The 17,683-nt window shown below is 39.3% G+C and overlaps 3 protein-coding genes across 3 annotated transcripts; all 3 read right to left on the reverse strand.

Moving 5' to 3' along the window:
• Positions 1-215: 215 nt before the first annotated feature.
• Positions 216-2,134, reverse strand: LOC113675310 (uncharacterized). The gene is made up of 2 exons (XM_027191871.2): positions 1,382-2,134; positions 216-665 (listed from the first exon to the last, which is right to left on the reverse strand). The coding sequence occupies exons 1-2, from the start codon at positions 2,040-2,042 to the stop codon at positions 421-423; spliced, it is 906 nt and encodes a 301-aa protein (XP_027047672.2). The 5' UTR covers positions 2,043-2,134; the 3' UTR covers positions 216-420.
• Positions 2,135-2,392: 258 nt separating this feature from the next.
• LOC113675309 (integrator complex subunit 4) lies at positions 2,393-11,614 on the reverse strand. The gene is made up of 11 exons (XM_027191870.2): positions 11,090-11,614; positions 10,162-10,229; positions 9,777-9,815; positions 9,016-9,201; positions 8,141-8,280; positions 7,637-7,826; positions 6,815-7,353; positions 5,504-5,802; positions 4,092-4,879; positions 3,465-3,585; positions 2,393-2,981 (listed from the first exon to the last, which is right to left on the reverse strand). Exons 1-11 carry the CDS (start codon positions 11,496-11,498, stop codon positions 2,767-2,769), a joined length of 2,994 nt encoding a protein of 997 aa, XP_027047671.2. The 5' UTR covers positions 11,499-11,614; the 3' UTR covers positions 2,393-2,766.
• An 882-nt stretch (positions 11,615-12,496) lies between these two features.
• Positions 12,497-16,952, reverse strand: LOC113675358 (COP9 signalosome complex subunit 6). Its single transcript, XM_027191926.2, has 10 exons — positions 16,755-16,952; positions 16,424-16,558; positions 15,832-15,920; positions 15,623-15,685; positions 15,431-15,478; positions 14,597-14,711; positions 14,387-14,479; positions 14,173-14,273; positions 13,800-13,868; positions 12,497-12,902 (listed from the first exon to the last, which is right to left on the reverse strand). Exons 1-10 carry the CDS (start codon positions 16,924-16,926, stop codon positions 12,834-12,836), a joined length of 954 nt encoding a protein of 317 aa, XP_027047727.1. The 5' UTR covers positions 16,927-16,952; the 3' UTR covers positions 12,497-12,833.
• Between the last annotated feature and the right edge of the window lie 731 nt (positions 16,953-17,683).

The following is a 17,683-nucleotide window of genomic DNA, read 5'->3' on the forward strand; positions in this document are numbered from 1 at the left end:
ATACAATTCACGTAACGCGCGCGAAATTCGTAATCGTACCCCTCCCCTTTGAAGAATTACACCTTCTCCCCTGGGGGTGAGTTAGGTTGTTTTTAACGCCAGCAGCTACCAGAGACTCGAAGACATATATTGCTCAAAATTCGGCAAATATTTTCACATGGTGACGCTCTCTTCGCGCGAAATATCATTAGTTATAATTAGATATTGACATTGAGAATAATGGTCGGAGCCTGAGCAAAATGATTTGCTGCCGACTCGCAGTTTTTTCTGATAGGTTTTATTTTAGATTTGCAAAGAATAAAAGCCTACAGTTCCACAATACCTAGCGGTTTTTCTTCCTCGATGGGTGAAAAACTCACAGATCAGAACATTTTTAAACCTGTAAACTTTAGCGACAGTGCAATACTTGACTAAAAAAGATCATGGTGAGACAAATCCTTGAGCGACGGGCTTTCCTTTGATCATGAGCCCATCACGTGCTCTATAACACTCTCCATCCTTGCACACTGGGTAATCCATTGGGCAGCAATAAGTAGGCACCGCGGGCGGAGCAGGGCAACAGACCGAGTTTTCTGGACAGCATTTGTCGTGCTCGCAGCAAGTCGCTTTAGGCTGAGGGCAACACAACTGTTCATCAAATGTTTTGCTTTTAAAAGTCAAGGTGCCTGAAAGAGAACGCTGTAGCTTTTTAAAATTATCAATAAGATAGATCGGTTACTTACAATAAAATGTAAAAAAAAAAAAAGAGTCTGTCGGTGGCTTAATAATGCATGAGGAAGAATAAATTTGGCGTTAAAATGTCATTGTGAGGTATTCATTTCAAAATTGATTTAATGAATTGTTTAAAATTGACTGCTAGGGCCTGAAACTCGCGCAGAATGGCAACTAAAGAGAAAACGAATATGGTTTCGGTTTCTCTGACACGCCTTATGAGTGAACTGACTCGGAAGTCTGCTCAAAAATGGCTCCTTGTCCAGAAACTAACATGATCTTAGTTAACTTAAAGAAGCACGAGAATGAGCAGCTCTTCCTTACACAAACGGCATCTTTTAAATCAAGGCAAGAAGTCGTCATAATCCACATTCATAATCAAGTTTTCGTACGATAAATAAAAGTAGAGAAGCATGGACCCCGGAAGTGAAATGTTCTTGTAACTGACGCGAATTAACGGCTCTTCTTGCAACGTGTGACCTGAAATACTAAGAAAATGGCTTTCCAACACATTGGTGGATTATAAAGGGTACAAACAGCTGTCGCAGTTACACACGCAGTCGTCGAAAACGCCTGCGTCTCATCGCTCTGAGGTCAGTGGCCGCGGCCATTCCTCCGAAGGAAGTAAACCGAAACTCACTTAAGCATCCAATTTTTTACTTCAACTCACCTTTGCAGCAGGTCTGTTGGGTGGCACTGGCACAACAGCTGGATCCTTGAGAGTCGCAAGACTGCGGATATGGCTGGGAGCAACCGCATCCACTTCTGACAATGTTAGCGTCTTCCATACACCGAGCTGTAGCTTGCGTACACCAAAGCGAAACTGTCAAGTCATCACCGGCGGCCTTCCAGTATTGACGTACGACAAGCTTTGAAAATGTTGTGAACTGAGCAAATCTCGGTCCGCCAAAAGTGAACGACATGTCGACCATCACATTCTGCACGGGACAGCAAAGACTCGCAAACGTTGGAATCACTTTCTGAGCGTCAGCAATAGCCGTCTTCAAGCTTATATCCAACAGCTCTTCTATCTGCCCTTCAGTGAGACAAGGGACTGTAGAGCAATTACAAGGAGCACTCCATTTGGTCACAGGGCCGCTGATAAACTTGTTATAATCGGCTCCGATCGATGCAAACACTGCTGGTGCTTCCTTGTTCTGCATGTTGAAGCCGACACCGATGGTTTTGATGCCCTTCGTGTCAAGATACACGCACTCTTTCTTGCCTTCATGTCGCATTATCATAGGCTTTGGATCGCACGCCTCTCCTTGAAAGCCTTGAAATAAGGCAAAGGAATAAAGGAGCAGTAGGACTACATTTTTAAAATTCATGTTTCCGCGTTCGAAGTGTTGTCGGACAAGCGTTCGTTCCTAACGAGTGAATTTCTTGAGCCAACCTTTTCGTTTCGCTGACTTAGTAACATGTGGTGTCACGCAAAACTCGTGTTTTGGCAATGAGAGGTCTGAGTACGAGACAAACGTCATGTACCGACATAGATTAGAACCCACGAATATTTCAAGAAACGTTTAGACGACGTGAATAATTTTAGGAAAGAACATTACAGCAATGGGTAAAACTCAGTAGTGACTAAGTGAGTGATAATATTGTAAGGACTTTTTGAAAATTATATTTCAAATCACAAGCACTATTTTAATCAAACTAATTCGACGTACAACAATGAAAATTCTTTTGTAGTTTATTTGTCACTGTGTAGTTGGACTACTTAATGTCTAGAAATGCTACTTTGCTTATTGAGTTCTTACCGCCCTAATTGTGATTCTTGATGGAAAAGTGTGGCGCAATGTCGTGAAAAAGAAAGACAGCTGAAAGCATAAACGAAGTGAAACAGTTGGCCTAGAAACAAGACGCGGGACCCAGCATATTGTGGTGGTAACAAACTGAAACCTATGATTAACACAGTAAGTACAGTAAGGCATGAAGGTGTTGAGAACAGACCGCAGACGTGCGCGCATTACATCACGGCGTGAGAAAAGGCTTACATAACGGATCACGAGCTTTCTAGCTTTCGAAGGTTGTGATCCAACCAGTCCGTTTTCATCTTAGCGCCTTTGGCATGATACATACTTGAACTGGTGAACAAAGATTTATTACGCCGTCGACCAAACTGTCCTTGGCGCTTTTCGTATGCTTTATACCCCGCGTCTCTTCATCTGTGGAGCTATCTTCACGTGAACATAGTTTCAGCACACTTTCTTCATCAACGTCAGGTGTGTATTTGAGAACCAAGGACACTTCTACCAAACCAGGTTCTGAAACGATAAAATAGAGCAGAGTAAAGACATAGTCACGAATATGCCGGTGGGGTACTCAGCGTAGTATATAAAATATAAAGAACGTAAAATTTCGTAAGGGCCCTTCTATAGATCTGCTCTTCGTTTCTTGCTTTCCTGATCCTAACTGTAATTTAGAGTTCAGGTTTTTATGGAGGGAAGAAAAATGTAGAAACTGTAGATAAACCCTCGGGGTATGGACGAGAGCCACTAACCGACTCATCCCACATTTTACGTCATCCCCAGAAATCGAACCCAGTCAATCGAGATGACGGGGAGCGTTCTTAGTTCCAGCCATGGCCAGGTTTTCGCAGGCGCGCGAAAAATGGCCAGGATCGGGGCTGACAAAAGCGCCACGACCGTCATTTACCCTTTCGCCCACTATTTCACTCACCTACACTTACTATAGGACTAGTACAGGCTATCCTTGGTTCAAATTACAACAAGGTGGCGACAGTTTACCTGACCATCCCTTGTGCGACAAGATGACAGTCGTGGCAAGTCGCTGCTTCGTTGGAGAAAGCACATGGATATCGTCCCGTTTGGGAATAAACCAGTGACACCTCAGATCAGGAAACACAACCTGTAAACTCACAGATACTGATCAGCATTAATTTTTTTTTATCTGAAAATGCTACTGCAAGGTGTGATCTGTATGTCATAGGAGTACAGAGGATGATTTATAAGGTATAAAGTCATACTTTAACCCTTCACACCCTAACATCTGTATGCATATTCTCCATTCTTTTCTCTACACATTTCCTGAGGTGCTGAGAAGGAGAATTTGTTTAACAATCAAGAGCTTCTTTAGTTAGTGATCATTTCCTTTATTCTCAAGACCTTCATGTGATTCAGTAGTGATATTGTACGGAGAAATTAGATTAGGGGTCAAAAGGGCAATAAAACTTTTCCCAACGTGGCCCGTCATCATACTGCTTTCAGTCAGGACATCAGCTGTAATACGCATGTCTCGGAAAACAGACTAGCGTTCGAGATACGATTAACCCAATCGTGAACAGAGCAAAATCATCTCCGAATATTTTCTATTTTTACTAAAATTCTGATATTTGACTGCAGAGTGACACCCACCTGCACTTTAACTTTGGTCGCATCAGGGACGTTCTCCAATATAGCTTCAACATTGACACCAAGTGTAAGGCCAGCAGAAAAGCAAAGTGGATTATCCGAACCTCCGCGGGGTTCGTTTAGTACTGCAGATGCCTGGCTCAGACTGGAGTGCAATTCCAAGCAAGGGACTTCATGAGAGAGCATAATGGATTGAACATAATCCACAACTCCGGCTGGATTTGTTATGTTAGACTCAAAGAAACCGGGAAACGAAACTACCTCTGCGCAGAAAGCATCCGTGTTGATGTTCTCTGTGTTGATGAAGTTGGAGAAGGTTTTTATTCTATTCAAAAACGATTCCCAAACTTGTAGCATGGAATTTAAGTTTCTCTCGTTAGTCCGGCTAGATCGCTGCGTGACTAAGATCTGCAATGCATGCGCAATGAGTCTCAGTTGTCGAAGAAGGAAGATTTGCTGAGAATCCAAACCAGTGAAGGTATGTTCAACACGATACGATGTTGACAGGATGTTTTCAACCAGGGATTTAAGACCGGAGCTTTGGTGAGTACATAATGCCGCTGGAACAGTCCACATCTTGTCTTGCTGAGCCTGAACGATCATCAGTTTGCATTGGAGATAAAGGCAAAGACATTCTGCATCGGCGCTGAGTAGTGAATCGATGCTCTTCACGTGCTTAAGGTCTTGAATGGCTGTTTTCAATGTTTGTTGTTTGCTTACTGGGTTGAGTGATGTGACGTGTCGAAGTCGCAGTTGCACGCTTTCAAAGAAGTCCTTAGCAGTTTGTGATCCTAGATCGGAATGAAGAGAACAAGGAATAAATCAAAGAGTTTGCACACGTGGCAAGTGGTGGTCGAGTCTTAAAAGCCACGTCGCCTACAATGATAAATGTTCATCCTCTGTTTCATCAGCAAGAAGCGACAAAGAGTACGCGTCCCCTCCCTCGATAAAAGGAAGTCTCTCGCAATAACATCTCCACCATAGAGATTTATCCAGTGGATAGCACTATCCATATTTCGAGCAACCAGGGCCTGATAAGTGTTAACAAGACATACTGCGCTATTTACCAGACAGATTTATCCAGTGGATAGCGTTATCCCGGCACCCTTCGAACCACGGCCTGATAAGTGTTAACAAAATGTATAGCGTTATCCACCTGATACAGATTTACCCAGTGGATAGCGTTATCCGACCTTTGCACAACTGGGGCCAGGTGGTTGTGTTATTTTTCATGAAAAAAGGACAAGGAAAAAGGCGGCATCTGCGATAATGATTCGAACCCAGGCCAACCGTGCGTGGGTCGAATGCGTGTTGCAATATGACCTACACATGATGTTTTCTAAGTGGAGGAATACGTTCTAAAAAAAAAACAGGGAAATTATATTAAAGCTGAGTTCAAAGTGAATTTTTCCTACCTCCATCTTCAAACCTTTTACTATCCAAATCTGAGACGCTCTTCTCGTTAACAAGTTGCGGAACGAGGTCGGGTTGACTGTCCCGCAAGTAAGCGTAATGTCGATTGGTGTGATCCGGGAACATAGCTAACATTGTGGGACTTTTGGCTGTTGCGTTGAACACGAGGATAAGAATTGCGACGTATGCCGGGTCATCGATGGACGGCTCTGGGGTGGCAAAAAATGGATGCGTAGAAAGAAGTTCTGGCACAAGCGAGGAAGCGATATGTTGATGCTTTTCGCCCAAAAATTTTGAACACCTGATTAAAAAAAGCAATAAAATGATATATAATGAAAATGACAGGAAAAGAATCATCAATTCCCCCTTTGAAGTAAACCTGATACTTCGTGAAAATAAACGTTATCGATGAATGCTGTGACATGTACAAAGTGGACCTCAGTTGTATATCAAAGGTTATTATTTTTGTGCGCGGCGTCTACTTTCACCCTCCCCCCCTCCCTCATCGTCGTTCCTGCAAGCTAACAGTACTAGTGTGAGGAGAACTGTTTGCCATGCTTTATTTGTCAATCAGATCATAAGCTCGAGATTTCTTTTGCGTGATAGTCGGTGAGGGCGAGTCTACCAGTCGTTCAAACTTAACGACAAGACAGCCCCAAGTTTTCATTTTTTCTTTCATTTGCAACCGCTTACTTTCTATTAGGCTACTCAATTTCCCTCTTTTTCTGTTTAACCCTTTAACCCCTGAGAGTGACTAGCATCCTGTTTCTCCCAACAGTGTAACCCCTGCATCACACAGTAAGGTCATGAGAATAAAGGAAATGATCACAAACTAAATATTCTCTTGATTGATAAACAAATTTTCCTTTTTAGCGCCTTAAGAAAATGTAAAGAAATCAGTATGGGTAATATGCACATTGATGCTAGGGTGTAGAGGGTTAAGAAAGATAGATTCCATGTTGCCGTGTGTCTGTTCAGTGATAGATCACAGATGACGTCAAAATGTGGTAGGAACAAAAAAGGTGGCACACAAGGCACAGCTGAGAGTGTCACCGATGTTTTTACCACAATTTGACGTCCTCTGTGATTTACTACTGTACAGAGCCATAGCAACATGGTATACATTTGCTTTATAAAAAGAAGCAGAAAAATGTTGATGGCGAAGTCATCTAGGTGTCTGTCCTCCAATAGATCATCATTAAGAATCAATCAAATTCATCAGTTGTTGGCGAAGCCAATCAGGTTGCAGCATTTGCGGTAAAACGCTAGTAAATTTAGACGAATATACAAATGAAAGACACTTCTTACTGTACCTCCATATGGACGATTTATCCTGAGGATATTTTGACAGGTTTCCGAGCAACGCATGAATGGCAGCATGAAGACACGCCCTTGTGGTGAACACACAATGACACAACAACTCACGGACAGCCTCTCGGGTGTCCCCTGAGAAATCCTCCAGAACACCGAGCAGCGTCTCCAACTGATCCTCACGCAGTTGAATGTGCTGGCTGATTTTGCGCAAGCTGTTGATGGCGCTGAGCCGGACGCTTTCTATCTCGTCATTCATCATGTCAGCCAAGAAGTCTAAGGACTGCACAGCGAAAGATGAGTTGCGATAGGCCAGCTCACAAAGAGAATCCACAGCCGCGGAACGTACCTCCATGAATTCGTCTTCTAAACCGTGCACAAACGCGCCACACGCTCCGCTACTCATTAGACTCACGTCCTCCGGGTCAATTTCAGGTTCAGGTGCCTTGTCGCCCCACGTGCGTCCCGTGCTCCACGCACCACTATCTGCTCCGCCTGAAGCGTGAATCTCTCTTCGCTTTTCGTGTTCCGTTTTCTTTCTCTGAATTTCGAAGACAAAAATATCATACATTTTGAGAAAATCTTACAGCGGAAGGAACCGAAGGAAACCGTTCTATCGATTTTTATATTACATCCGAAATTTGACGCAACGTTTCTGCGATTTCAAGAAGATTACTTCCTTTTACTCTGAGTTCTGATTGTTTACTGACGATGATAACCTTCGTTTTGAGTGGTAGTTGTGATTTTTTCGGTTTTGGTTTATCGACGCTCAATTGAAAATTCTCTAAATAGGTAAAATGCGTTCATTGATCACTGTGACTTGCCTTAAGATGAGACATGAGCTTCTTATCCAATGTCTGTTCCAGAAACTTTTGACTGACGAGATGGAGAGAGCCAAGCAAACCAGCGGCCTCTCTTCGGACAGTCATAGAGAGATCATTCACCATGTGACAGATCTTTATAAAAGCATCGTCCACCAGGCGAACCTCATCAGATGACGGTAATTTTACAGTCCTATTGCGTGACGATGTCAGGAAATTATCAACACAAATACTTTTTTACCATAAAGCAAAATTTTTCACGGTGATAAATTAAATATACACTGCATTTCCGATCAACTTCTATTTCCTTTGATGTTGGCTGTGATTCGTTGAAAAAGTAGGTATTAAGTAAAAGATATACTAATAAATCGATCGATAAAGTTACAAATAATTTCTCTTCGGGGTCGTTTATCCACATACTCAAGGCTATGTAGAACTTCCTTCTACAGTATTTAAAACACTCAGCAAATAACTTTGAAGGTTGTAAGTTATCTAAAGAAGACAAACCTTTCAGGATCAGCCTGACTGAAAACCCAAACTAACTTAATTGCTGCCATTCGCACATCCTCATAGTCATCATTCAAAGCCAGCGATGCCTGATCATAAACTGCAATGTCCAGTTTCTGTCCTCTGTCATGCAGTGTTAGCTAAAAAGAAGACCAATCCATGCAGTTTTCACTTTTCACTCTCCATGTGGATCAAGTTATGATCTTTACCTTTTCACTCTCAAAATCTAAATTTCAACTCTCTGAACTGTTTGCCATATTTTCCTTAAGAAGTTAACCTTTTGACCCCCAAGAGTGACGAGCATCTAATTTCTCCTTACATTATCACCCCTGAATCAAACATTAAGGTCATGAGAATAAAGGAAATGATTGCCTACTTGTTAAACAAATTATCCTTGTCAGCAACAGGGCGTAAAGAGAGAGGCTCTGATAATTGAGTATTAAGTTATTTTTTTGGTTGATGTTTCTTTTTCTTCTCATCACCTTTGAGCTTGAGAATGTATTGATATTGAAAGAAGACACTAATTTTGTCATTCTTAACCCTTAAACTCCCATGAGTGATCAAGACAGAATTTCTCCTTACAATATCAATACAATATCAACTAGATAAACAATGAGAATAAAGAAAAATATCAATTTGGGGATAATTAGTTGATCCAATACTAAATTCTCTGTACTAACATTGTTAGAATTGTATGGTTGACAGCGAGGAGAATTACAAATTTGGTCTGGGAGTTAAGGGGTTAAGGAGCTAGTCCATTATGAAATAAGGCTTCTCAGGTATCTCCTTATCAATTTTTTTTGCTGAACTTTCAAGGTCATATTTATTGATAATCTATTGTGGATTTGGAACAATTTGAATGAATGTAAACTTACTAGGGCTTGCAAAGCACTTGTTCGTACTCTGGGGTCACTGTCTTTTGCAAAACTTGCTAACAAGTTCTGTGCCCCAACCTGTGGTTCAGACTCCAACTTGCTTGGGCCGCCATCTAATCCTTGATTCAGATGACCAATCAGGCAAAGGCATTGGCAGCGCACTGAAAAATGAGGGTCTTTTAGATGCTTAGAAGAGAAAAAGAAAAAAAATTAAATCAAATCAATAGCACATGATAAATGCAACAAGGAGTTGAGAGCTTGCAATGGCTACAAATGTTACCTTGCCTTTTTCTTTCTTTAAATGAGTAACATGAACTGTCTTGTGAAACTATTTTCTCAAAAATGACCCTCTCTCACTGATAGACATCACAACCAATGACCTAAGCTGGTAATACACCTAGCAATTTTATAAGCCAGTGGCGGTGATCTGCAAAAATCACCAGGTGTGTTACTGGCATTATAGGAATGGGTGAGGAAGGTAACTGTTTATTATTTATTAACTCTAGATCAATATCAGTATCTGGGCAACTTCCCACTTACCCCTCCCCTAAACCAACAACAGTCTATTGATAACAAGTTAGGGTTAATGTTGGGTTAGGGGAGGGGTAGGGGTAGGGGTAGGTGGGCAGTTGCCCAGATACTGATATTGATGCCTAACTCCTTTTCTACTCTTGCCATAGTTTAGATTAAAAAATGTCTTGGTCAGGTATTTCCATGTGCTCTTGTCTCATACTTCTGAAAAATTTTTCACAAGATCTTACCTCAATGGCACCCTTCTCAATGTGGTGAATGATCTTTGCCTAGGAAGAGAGGAAAAAGGTGCATATAAAATTCTTTGTTTTAAAAGTGCTATAATGTTGATGAAGATGATAATTATAAAATAATTTATTTAACTTAAAAAAGTACAAATCATATTGACTACTACAGAAGTGACCCCAGATGCAACTCCTCTCCATAATATCCATAAATTATCCAGCAACTAGGTAACGAGACCACTAAAACTTGTCAAAGTTGCTCTTTAGATCTAATATCATATTCTTGTAACTAGTTTACAAGGAAATGTGTAACAACTATAGAGGAGAATTAACAGTCAAATCTTGGGAGTTAAAGGTTTAATTCAATCAGCTTGCTATAATAACATCCTACCTCCTGATCTAAAAGTCTGCCAAGTGTTAAAAGAGTGTTGAATATTTGAGTGCGTACTTTCTGAGAATCTGCCAGGAGAAAAAAATACAGAAAATACTGTTCATTTCTCAACATATGGATTGTTTCCTGAGGTTGTACCACATAGTTTTTTGGTGTCAAGGACTGATCAGGCTTTGTGGTGCTGATCAGTGGTCTTGGTCATTTCAAGGAGAATAAAATAACATACTGAGACATTATAGTCATGACATAACCTGTGGCTAATATCCAAAACTTACATGCAAGAATGTAGTAAGGCTGTGTAATGTCATTATTGCAGTCATGTATGATGTGTATCAGGTACATTACAGTGCTGGTGTTTTGGCAACTGTGCTGGGTTTTGTACTTTTATCTGTAGTGTTTCCAATCTTGAGGTCCCAATATTACCCTTTCTGTTTTTTATGGTAAATTTTACTTTCTTTAGTGAGCTATCTGAGCTTAGGAAACATAAATATTAAAGTATCCAAAGGCACTTGGGCCAACCACTTTTCAAATGTCAATTTGATTCTCTACCAATAGGTTGCTACAAGACATGGTGAGCTTAAAAGACAACTTGTATACAGGTGAGGCTCTGATGACCTGTGTGCAGAGCATGATAAATGCATGCGTAATTTTTCCTTTTCATACCACACTTAGCAGACTGTTCTGTTGACAGACAACTCTTACCAGTAAACAACTCAAATAAAGCAGAGCCAGGGAAATGGAAAGCGGCACCTCATACCTCTAGCACTGGTTTTGTACCCATTCCATCCCTAACTATCCCCCTGTTAAAATTCCTGTTCTGCCAGCCCTGATACTTGACTTTTAACGTACACATGAAAAGAAATGAAACAGTCAACCTCTGGTCCATCACTAATACCAAGTAATACTTTGACACAACCAAGACTTATACCTTTAGTCTTATCTTCATCCTTTACGTTTAGTAGTTTGATCAACTCTTCAGCGATCGCATGGACATTAACTCCGGGAAATCTCGCCACACTTCCAAGCAAAGAAATGACCTTCACTCTAACTGCAGCGTCTTCAGTCTCGTAAAACCTCTCCCACAAAGATCTAATGACGAATTCCACAACTTCTAGAGACTCCAAAGGAAGCTCTTTTTCGAGATCTACAAGAGTTTGAAGGATTTCTTGTTGTGTAGAAAACTGTGATAGTTCAAACGCGAGCCTCTTGGAAGCATCGAGAGCTTGTCGACCCCTCTTCAATTTCAGCACTGGCTGACTTTGAGTGCCATAATCTAGCGTCTCTAAGGGCTTTTCTTCCACGACAGTAGTGGAATAGTCGGGGTTTGACCTCTTCATAGTTTCTTTTGGGATAATGATGTACGATCAGGCATAAAAAGGTGAGTAATATGGAGGTATCATAAAATCTGGTTCGGGCGCCATGATGGATTTACCAAATCCTCGGTTAGGCGCAACCGAGGAAATACTGGAGCGAATCACTCCTCACGGCAACCGGAAGTTAAAAGATCTTGTTGAATTTTTTTGGTCCGTTCAATATTCTTTGGTAGTAAGGCTAAGTGGAGTCCAATTCGGTCTGTAATCATACGAGTGATTAACAAAATCAGACGACTGTGAAGCGGGAGTCCGATTTGTCAATCAATAGTATTACAGACAGAATAGGACGACACGAAGTTCTGTTACCAATTAATTAAAAATATGAAAAAATTTGAGAAAGTAACTAGACATCGGTTGTTCATTTTCATGAAAAAACAACGAAGTTAACTCGAAGAAATGCGAGACAAAAGCAAGTTCGCTTGACGCGTTCTGCCCACTTACACAGGCATGACGTATTAACTGTCCCTTTAACTGTCCTATTACACTGTCCAATTAGAAGCATGATGTGTACCCTGTCCTATTAGTGCTCAAATCAGGCTGTTGATGACCAATCACATTCGAGAATTTTGTTATAGTTTTGGTTAGGTTTAAAATGCCAAAGCAGCAACTGTACGGTCAATATACAGTCATTTTTGTGCACCAGAATTAGTTATTTTTCTCCTGATTGCCATCTGTCTCAAAAAACCTCTTTGCTTAAGCTCTCAAATTAATGCACATGACAATCACACTAAAGCATTCTTTTCAAGATGGTTCATTTTAATCCATGTATGTACATTGTGATGGTGGCGATAGGGAATGGGCTCTCTCTTCAATTTTTTTTTTTTTACATATTAAGAGAGTTGGCCAGTTTCCATCCAAAGTGCATGGCTTGCATTTCTGGCTTAAAATTTCTGGGAAGTAAAAGCCAATTAGAACACTGAATTGAACAAATGAACTTTTAACAAAACAAACTTGCAAAAAAGTAAATCAAAACCATTTATTTTCACAAATTAATAAACTATATTTACAAGATAGTTAATGAATGATGCTAATCGACAGACTTTGTTGGTTGTTGTAACTTGTAGAGATATTAGTAAGTTACTGATCATACATGTATATAAATTGCATATTTGAAAGTCTTAAGAATCTTGCATCAGGGCTAACCTAATGTGTGTTGTGCCCTAAGTTCTATATACAGCCAATTACTGTTTTATTGGTTTGCTTTTTTACCACATTGTAAACCAATAACTTTTTAAATTTAGTTTCCAGTAAGGGTTTTTAGTGAACAATACTGTGTCTGAAAATCTAGTATTTAAGACCCTAAAATAGTGTTCCTCTCATTCGTCTTCCCATTCCCCTGTCATAAACCACATTGAACTTGTTAATGAACTGAAAAAGAAGGACCACAATTAGTTAAATTGATAGTTCTTCAGCACTAGTTCTAAGTCTCTCCAAAAATGTTTATGTTAAATATTGATAATACTGTTCCTGTAAACAAAAAAAGGAATCTAAAGGATTCACACATGCCAAAGGTTAACCCTTCACCCTAAGAATGACCAGCATCTAATTTCTCTTTACATTAATAGTGCTGGAACATTCATGAAGGTCTTGAGAATAAAGTAAATGATCGCTAGCTTAAGATCTGATTGTTAAACAAATTCTCCTTATGAGTACAAAAGGAAATGTAAAGAAAAGAGTATAGAGAATATGAAGACTGATGTAAGGGTTTAAATGGTGAAGAATATGGCTGTTTTGAATAACTACCCACAGCTAAAGCTTACTTAGAAATGCAGGTAATTTAGTGTTAACAACTGAGTTGAAAATGTAAATTGGCCACAGTAAAGAGTAAAAAAGCTGATGTTTCAAGTGTCCTAATCGCTCTAACGAAGCACTAATGCTTGAAATGCCAGCTTTTTTACTCTTTGTGGTGGCCAATTTATATTTTCAATTCAGTTGTTTACACTAAATTACCTGCTATACTCTCCCACTGATGCAGCACCACAGTTTCTTTAGAAACTTGCTGCCTTTATTCACTTAGAAATGCTTGAATTTCTGCCCATGTAATGCAGTTTCTATATGACAAGGTTTTTTTATATTGGCTGGAAAGATTTGGCAATAAAATGAGTTTGAGGGCGTAAAAAAATTTCTGTGGATTATACAAGGCAGTTTCTCAGCAAAATGCTTTTTTTTTCTTTTTTGTTCCTGACACCTACTTTTTCAGTAAATGCCTCAAAACTGGTAGATTGAGCAACTCATGACATAGTCTAAGCTAATTTTTCAGCTTACCTCATTAAGACTATTGGCTCCTTTTGTTATTGTAGACAAATAGCACATCAACATAACATCATTACATTGCTGCAAAAGAGAGTTACACAACCAAATCAATTGTTGTCTGTGGAAGAAATTATCATTAAACCCTTTAACTCCCACAAGTGATTAACACGTAACTTCTCCCTAAAATATCCCAACATTATCCAGCAAAAAGGGAATGAAAATACCCAAACTTATTAGGTAGAAGTTGTTATCTTGATCTATCATCAAATCCTTGTAACTAACAAAGAAATGTGTAGCAGCTTAAGGGGAGAATTGATAATTGGATATTGGGAATTAAAGGGTTAACAACCACACACAGAACTTTATAGAATGACAATCAACCTACATTATAAAAGTCCTCTCTGAACAAATCTGTCTTCATGACAGGAAGTCTCTGAATAAGACTCAACGCATCACGCATTATTTCATGGTTACACGGTGCTTCACCTGAGAAGAAAAAAAAAGAAAAAGGTTGTGGAAAGATTTTACAATCACAAGTGACAAATTTAGAGTGGTTGGCATTTTCCTTCAAGCACAAAGCAATAGACTATGGGTGTTACCATTTTTCACTGCTTTAGCATACTCTAAAATCATCTTGACCCTGGAGTGTAACATCTTAATTGCATTATACTGAGCAAGGAGATGCTCTGACACTGGAAAACAAAAACATAGCCATGGATCAGCCACTGGAAACATTAAATCGAAATTATCCTTCTTCGTTTGCATGGAGAACAAGTATATGAGATTATAAAGTAATATATAAAAAGTACCTGTGGAGCTGTCAACTGTGCCAGTGTTTGATAGTCTGGCCACATGATCCACTCCAATTCTCTCAGCTTCTTCTGTAGCTAGGGTGTAGGGAGTTTCAACAAACAACATACGTGTCTGAAAGTGAGTGATGGTAGAAACATCTTTAGAGGGAGGCAATAGAAGATGCTAACATACAATTTAAAATACTTTTCACTGCCACCTTTTTCAAAAGCATGAAACAATGTGCTCACTTTGTAAAGCACATGTTTGCTTTTTACTTAATAGTGTTTCAGTCATTATCAAAGGAATTTTTTCCTACAACAGTTGGTGCTTACAAAATTGTGTAATTTTCCATCAGATTTCCTTCTTTACTTCTGTTACAAAATATTTTCTCTTTCTTGTTGTTACTCATTGAGATAGAGCTTTGAAATAAAGTGAATGAAAAAGTGCAACTACAAAGGCCAAAAAAATCCATTGTCAACTTAAATGGGATTGTAATATGTTGGAGATTTTTTTCTTTCAATAATTCCTCTTTATAGGCAATAATTCTTAAGTTCTTGATTCTTGGTATCTTAACCCTTTGACTCCTAAAGGTGACTACGTCTAATTTCTCTTTACAATGTCAGCCCTGAAAAACATGTTAAGGTCATGAGAATAAGGGAAATGATCACCAACTAAAAAGGCCCTTGATTATTAAAAGTTAATTCTCCTTGTCAGCACCTTAGGAGATAAACAGAGAACAGTATGGAGAATATACATACTGATATTAGGATGTTAAGAGCTAGCAATAAACGTGAATATATAAGGGACTGTACTAAGCAATAATTTTTTATCAAAATGGAATGAATTCTTACTGCTCCTTCAACAATATCAATCACAGATTCAAATAAGCTGATTGGTAACTGAAAAAAAAATTGATTAAAAGACAGACATAAGACAAAGTGCCTTGAAAGGTCATCTACGAAGTTCAGCATGAACATCATACAGAAATAGTTTCCCCTTTAGTCCCTTAGAAATCTAAGTAATAATCATTATTGCAAACCTACATCATTGGTCTTAGCAAGTGGATTGAGTTTCAGAAATAAGGGACTTTCATTTATCTCGCATATCTGAGGAGAAAAAATAACATTTTCACAATTGACATTTCTATTATTCCAAGATTTATTTTCAATGAGTTAAAGTATAAATTCTTGAATATACATGTGAAGAAAAATGCAGTACATTTTCACAATTGACATTTCTATAATTCCAATACCTGTTTGTGTACCCTGATATCATTCTCAGTGGGACTAGATCCTGTGGTGTACCAACCAAGGAAATCCAAGTTCTTAAAAACCTGGTGAACTAAGAATATATTGCCAGTCAGGCAATAAGAACAAGTTATAGAATGGCTTGTGTTCCTCTACAGATCAACTCAAAGATAAGGAGACCAAAATACATGTATGCATAATAGATGTGCATGGTACATGTGTAAGACCAGACGCATACTAATCTTTACAGACAAGCATAAGTATGCATCTAAGAATTGATGAATTTGCACAATTAGTATGTATGAGCTAGACATATTGTTTTCTCAATTGTGAAATGATCATTGTTCAAATCAATGGGCATTGTATTTCCAGCAAAAACTGGTGATTAAGCTGTACTGAATGTCTGTCAATATGAGTGTCTTTTTTATGTGTGTTTATTTGTTCACAGCGATTAACTTTACACAGCTTTTACGTACCAGTAAATTTTTAGCAAGGTTCGCTTGACAACAAACGACGCAACTCTGTTTGAGCGCATCATACTTAAATGAAATTAAAACGTTTTCTTCCACAGAGTACAACTACTACCATGCAACTCACACTGTTCCTCTTTTTTTCGATAGTACTCTATATTTATCACAAGTTGTCCGTCATCAAATACATCGAACTGAAGCTCAAAGGAGTTGAAAATTTCAATCTTACGGCCATCTTGGGTCCCTAGCAGTGCTCCTATCACTGGAAAAGATGAGGTGACAATCATTAAAAAGGTCTGAATACAGACTTACAACATTTAAATAAAAATAGCTAGTTATACACTGCAACAGGTTTACATTAAACGAAAGATAACAGGTATGCTGTCGAAAACGAAAGACTGTTACAAGCCAAGACGGTTTGCGGGAAAATATTCCAAGCAGCAAACAAAACAAATCACCTTGTGGGTTGGGTTCTCCGTATTGCGCCTTTATCCTGGTGTAGTGTTCAGATATATTCATAATTACTAAGGGATGAAGAGCCACTGATACGCTTCCACTCGAACCAGAACTCGCCAGAACAGTCTCTGATTCCTTCGAAGTAGTAGTTTGAACTTCCATTGACGACGCCATCTTGGATATACTTGAACAGCTTAGTAGCCACTCTGAAGTTTTTGTGAACTTCCCGACTCAATCCCTGCTCGGCCAATCTTAGGCGAAGAGCCTGTCTCCTCTCGTTTTCTCTTTTTCGAATACTCGTCACCTCTTGATTTCTAGAAACCTAAGTTGCGTGAACATCTCAGTCATGGTTCGAAAATAATTTTCGATAAAATTGCGAGGATTCAAAACGCGTCTCAAAGCTACGCTCTGTCTCAGTTCGATCTAAGAAAATCCAGTAAATGTAGAGTTTCCGTGGAGGTTTTCCCGGGATAATTATTATACATGCCACATAATATTTATTATTTCAGCTATGAGGCAAGCTGTCAGCAACTAAAATGCTGGCATGACTTGTTTTTAAGACAGCCGCGTGCCCATCATGGCACTGAAAATGACGGAGTAGAGATTAGTTTCCTGAAGAGCTGCTGAGCTGCATCGCCGAAAAGTTATTTGATGGTTGATATTGACTGAAAGTTAATAAAGCAGATAAAAGCCGTTCTGGAATTGGAAAAGCTGATGTTTTGAGCATCAGCCTTCGCTTAAATGAAGACGGTGACACTACACATTTCGCTTTAACGAAGAACTGTCGCTCAAGGCTTCAGCTTTCCAAACGATCTCTACGGTGGCCAATTTACATAATTAATTCAGTTGATACAACAAAATTATCTTGAAATACCCCAACCGACACAGCGCCACATTTTCTTTAAAAACTTACACCTGGACAGAACATGTA

The sequence above is a fragment of the Pocillopora damicornis genome, chromosome 6, assembly GCF_964200805.1.
Source record: "Pocillopora damicornis chromosome 6, jaPocDami1.2, whole genome shotgun sequence".
Taxonomy (NCBI): Eukaryota; Metazoa; Cnidaria; class Anthozoa; order Scleractinia; family Pocilloporidae; genus Pocillopora; species Pocillopora damicornis.